A 4,993-nucleotide genomic window follows, 5' to 3' on the forward strand; every position below is an offset into this window, starting at 1 on the left:
CCCAACACAAAATAAAATGAAACAAAACCCGTTTCGCCAAGTACAGAGAACGAACTGACTCGACTCGGTAGATACACCACACCTCAACACCCGATCCCAGACACTCCCATGGCACGGTACCGGATGTGGCACCCGATCCAGAGAGGAGATGCGGTTCGTGAGATTTTAGGGTTCTGTTTCAACATGACGTGGATGACAGGACTCAGTCAGGGACTCGCTTGCTTGACCAGTTCGATGGCGACTCCGTATGGTTCATGGTGAATTTTATGGATATGGTTTCACGTTCTGGGATAAAGGGACCCGTAAATATCTAGACGAGCCGACAAATAAAATGCTATTAATCTGAAAGGAGGGAATGGATGTATGTACCAAGGTAACAATTCCAGATCCAGATTCGATTCGATTCCGATTCCGATTTCCATCGCGATCTTCCCCTTTTCCAAACCAAATAATCAACCGACATGGTTAACAAAATCAAAAAATTTTTACCTTTTCACCGCCACGCAGAATCGGCAAATCTTGGAAACGGCAATGGGGTTTGGCGGGTCTGAAAACCTCTTCGTTCTGAGGTTCTCGGAGATATGATACGGGGATAACCATGGTTCGGCTGTCATAGTGGACTGGGTGTTTGGGGCTTTTTCCATGGTGCGGGCGTGAGATTTCCGATTTCCCTTTTTTTTTTTTTTTTCTGAGGCGACAGGGGATGAGAAAGAATTCCGGTATCTAGGTATCTATCTATCTGGTCTGTATTGAGAAATTGCCATCATGTGCAGTTATTATAGTCTACTTGGTGTGAATATATACATCGTATGGCCAAGTTTGTGTAGGTAGTTACACTTGTGTATATAGTAGGTAGCTACATGTTTTAGGATTGTGAAACCAACTAAACAACACGATTGTAACAGACCAGACTACCTACCCAGGTTCTATTTCTGTTCCTGACCTGCCAAGGTGTCACGACCGTTTCGAGGAACCGGATCGGCTCGGCTGGATGTCTTCATTCTCAAGGTACGGAGTACTTCCAGTTCTGTCTTGTCAGTGTCTGTATCTGTCCGTGTCTGTCAGCGGTACCTAGAACCACAGGATAAAGACTCGCTACCACTAGGGTCCTCAGTTGGTACCTACACACTCTAAGCAAGTCATCGTTGCCAGAAGATAGGATTCAATCTGCACATTCCGATCTAGCACCCAGAAACTCTATATGTTCCGTTCAGTTAAGTTCAATGATCTCATGAATTTTTATTCTCAATCCTGTCTGTCTATAAACAAAGCAAAGCAAATGCAATCCAAACTCTCTCAGCAAAAAGAAAAAAAGAGAAAAGAAAATGAAAACAATCTAGTTAGGTAGTTTCGACATGGTCACATCAGCCATACTTATACTATACATGGAGATAATATGGAAATAAACATAAGGAAAATCATTCAGATCCTTTCACCGTACTTTTCCTGCTTCTTTCTTTGCCGTTGGGCAAGGAAGGATGAGGGGAGGGACAGTTAACGATGAGAGCCGACTGAGGTGCTTCTCTTCGAAATACTGTCCCCAGAACAAGTCCAGAAGGCAGACGAGCAGGGTGAGGATACCGGATATGCATATGTAATAAAGACGAAAGAAAAAAAAAACAATAAAACAAACAAAAAAAGGAAACCATAAAACACCTCGTATGCATAATCGCGTATAGTTGGTAAGTTAGGCGGAAAGAAAGGGGTGAGAGTGGGAATGCCACTCCCGCTGATTGGATTATCGTCACATTTTCTTTTTCTTTCTTTTTTTTTTTTCGTTTTGATTTTCTTTCCCCGAGGACGGGGTGTGATGATTGGCTGTGGCTATGGCTATGGCCAGTCATTGCCATTCCGGCATGCAAGACAAGAAGCCAGGGTTGTGATTAGATAAAGAAAACGACAGAGGGGGTATCAAAATCGATCCGATCTCACTCGGTTCATGAGAATCTTGATAATCCAAGAAAAAGGGGTGCTGTGCAAGCGAAAACAGAACAAAAAAAATCAGAGGCACTAGACAATAAGGAAAGGAGAGACGCTTCATTTACAGTCTCTCTTTCTCGTATGTATTTGGTGGGTGGATGACATCCTCGGTGTCGTAATTCATATGCCTGAATGTCTTGCGTGGTTCAAGACTGGTTGAGCATGTGAGGAGACGGCATCGACTCCGAGGAGGTCTGCTCGACGTCACTGAAAGGCGACTGTCTTTGGGGGTCGAGGTCGGATCCGCCGTTTCGCATTTGGTTTCTCAAAGCGGGGAGTTGTCGCCTCCTTGCATTAATGAACCAGTTGCTGATCTGTCGGTTTGAAACGGTTAGCCTTGCGGATACATTTCCCCATGCAATAAAATTGTCATCCCCACCCCCTAAACAGCAAAATTACAGAACAAACTTACCTGACTGATCGTAAGCCCCGTACGGGTCATAAACATCTGCTTGTCCTCCTCGCTGGGATACGGATGGTCGAGATGCTCGTGGAACCAGGCGCGCAGGATATCAGTGACCGGCTTGGGCAGGTTCCCGCGTCGCCGTTTATTCCGCGAATCGGCCGGGTCGCCCAGGATGCCGAAATTGGATTGCGGGCCATGCGCTAACGCCTGCGGCGACGTCTGTTCGGAATCACTCTGGTACGCCATCCCCGAGTACGGGTACGGCATCACGGGCGCCCCGTTGGCGCCCACGTACGCTTCCGCGCTTCGTCGATCCCCCATCGCTCCGGGGTAGTTGGCTGCGGGGGCCGCAAAGGCGTGGGGAGGAGGACCGGAGCGCATGTCGTGCGCCGCGGCGTAGGGATCGGGACGCGCGAGGGCGCGGGCGTCGGGGAAAGCAGCGTTCGAAGGGTTCATTCCGCGGTCTGGGAGGGATTGCAGGTCCCGGATGGGAGGCAGGATGGGGCTGGGTCCGCGCGGGGAGTAGGTGGTAGGCGTTGAGCCGGCGGTCTGAGGTAACCGGGGATCTCTATGGGCCGCTATCGAGAAATCGCGAGAGGATTCCGCCGAGACACGGGACGGGGAGGCATAGGGTGCCCGCTCGGACATAAGCCGGTGGTTGGAGGACAGGTCATGGCTGGCGGATGCGGGACGTTCGTGCGAATGTTGCCGCGACGTGAAGTAGGAGGTTGATTCTATCTCGTCGTGAAGGTGAGGGGGGAGAAGCTGAAGAAATCCAAGTCAGTGTTCTGTTCGTACCTCCTGCGGATCTAAAGTCCGAGATACTCAAAGATCGCGGTCATCTTACCTCTCGGAATGAAGGGAGGGCTTGCGTATGATCAGCCGGAAGGCCGCTGGCGTATGAGATGGCCATGTTCTTGGAATCCTCGCCCAATTCACGGGGCTGGGACATAGACAGCGAAGATGGTGTTTGGTGGGGTAGAGAATACAATGGTGGAAACCGCCCGCTTGTGCTGTATAGTCACGGAAAACACCAAGATGCGTCCCAAAGCCGAATATCTGATAGTCGAAGTAGCCGGCCTGCGGCTTGTTCCACACAATCCAGGAAACCGTCACTATCGCGATCTGGCGAGAATCACCCTGATAGATAAGAAGGGACCCTGGGAGTTGGCGCGAACTCAGAGTCTAAGTCCTGGCGGGGAAGAAGGGGAGGAGATAGAATGAGAGGATGATTTGACCGGAGAATGCGAAAACCTGAAGATGCGGAATCCGAGGGAGGAATCAGTCGATGTATAAGAATAAGAAAAGAAACGAGAAGAAAAAGAGAAGAAGAAAAAGAAAACGAAGAAGAATAAAAAAAAAAATTAGGCTGTTGTGGTTCGATGGTAGAGAATCGAGGGAAACATGGGCAACAAATAATACTTACCAGGGCGTGAGTTAAAAGTACCTTGACATTGCCGCACACGATGACGATGGAGACAGCTGAACCAAGGTTATGCAAGGTAAGGAGTGAGGCAGCTCAACAATTGGATCTGGGCTGGGTGGACCAGATCTCTTCTTTCAAAGGTGGTTCGGGGTTCAAACAATTGGATTTTTTTTTTAATTTAATTTCCATTTTATTTTTTATTTTTTCGATTTTCCGATTTATTTAATTCCATTTCAATTTGAATTTCGAATTCCTTATTTTTAATTTTTTTTAGTTCGTTCTTTGGGTCATCATTTTTATTGTAAATTATTTTTAATTTCGCATTCCATTATTTTTTTAACTCTCGTCCGTCTATTTATTTTACTTTTTTGTCTGTCCCTATTTTCTATTCCCTTTTCTGGGGCCAACAGTCATTCCGTGAATGGGCAAAAAAGAGAAGAAAAGAAAAGGCAGGCCGACATCCTGCAAGACCACCCGTACTGTACTGTAGTTAACCTAGGTAGACACCCCAGACGCAGAAAAAGAAAAAGCAAAAATAAAACACAGAAAGACATGATTGAATCTCTGAAAACGCCAGACACCTGGCCCCCGTCAGCTGTCCCATAGTATTGACCAAGCCATACCAAGAAAAAAAAATAAGAGGGGGGAGAACAAAGAAAGAAAAAATAAAATAAAAGGCAAGAACAGGGGGGGGATCCTAGCAAAAACCGACGATCGTGGGTGGGTGTGGATACAATAGCCACAACCTATGGAAACCACAGTCTACCGTCACTCACTCCGTCGGTATCCAAAAGGCATGCAGAGAGAAGACTAACTAAGAGAGGGGGGGGCCGGCTTCAACAATGAGGGAGGGGGCGAGAGTACACCGTAGGTAGCCAGGTACTGTAGGTAGGTAAACTAACTAATTAACTACCGTAGGATTCGTATTTTTATTTCATTTTGTTTCAATCCTTTATTCCTCCGTATGTGTTGGAACTTGGAAGGGAGAAGACCAAAAAAACATATTCCATAGTGTCGGAGTAGAAGAATACTCTGTAATATCAAAAGATGAATGACCCCATATTAATTCCCAGTATTATTAACATTTAATTAATGTTTAATCTGTTCTCCGGGCCCTACTAAACATGCTCATCCTTAAGGTTGTCCGTGACAGATGGTGCCAAGGGATCTGGAGGAGATTT

At 46.9% G+C, this 4,993-nt stretch overlaps 1 protein-coding gene across 3 annotated transcripts; it reads right to left on the reverse strand.

The window, feature by feature from the left end:
* Positions 1 to 1,993: 1,993 nt before the first annotated feature.
* On the reverse strand, positions 1,994 to 3,918 carry CUP9 (homeobox domain-containing protein). Of its 3 annotated transcripts, none has more exons than XM_046087768.1 (3): positions 3,813 to 3,918; positions 3,234 to 3,640; positions 1,994 to 3,151 (listed from the first exon to the last, which is right to left on the reverse strand). In XM_046087768.1, the coding sequence occupies exons 2-3, from the start codon at positions 3,336 to 3,338 to the stop codon at positions 2,363 to 2,365; spliced, it is 894 nt and encodes a 297-aa protein (XP_045943736.1). In that variant the 5' UTR covers positions 3,339 to 3,640; positions 3,813 to 3,918; the 3' UTR covers positions 1,994 to 2,362. The 3 variants fall into 3 exon arrangements, with proteins under 3 accessions (XP_045943736.1, XP_045943734.1, XP_045943735.1); XM_046087766.1 differs by lacking the exon at positions 3,813 to 3,918 and having other exon boundaries at positions 1,994 to 2,294; positions 2,393 to 3,151; positions 3,234 to 3,732; XM_046087767.1 differs by lacking the exon at positions 3,813 to 3,918 and having other exon boundaries at positions 1,994 to 2,294; positions 2,393 to 3,732.
* Positions 3,919 to 4,993: the final 1,075 nt, after the last annotated feature.

Source organism: Aspergillus melleus (assembly GCF_016097325.1).
Source record: "Aspergillus melleus strain CBS 546.65 chromosome Unknown contig3, whole genome shotgun sequence".
Lineage (NCBI taxonomy): Eukaryota > Fungi > Ascomycota > Eurotiomycetes > Eurotiales > Aspergillaceae > Aspergillus > Aspergillus melleus.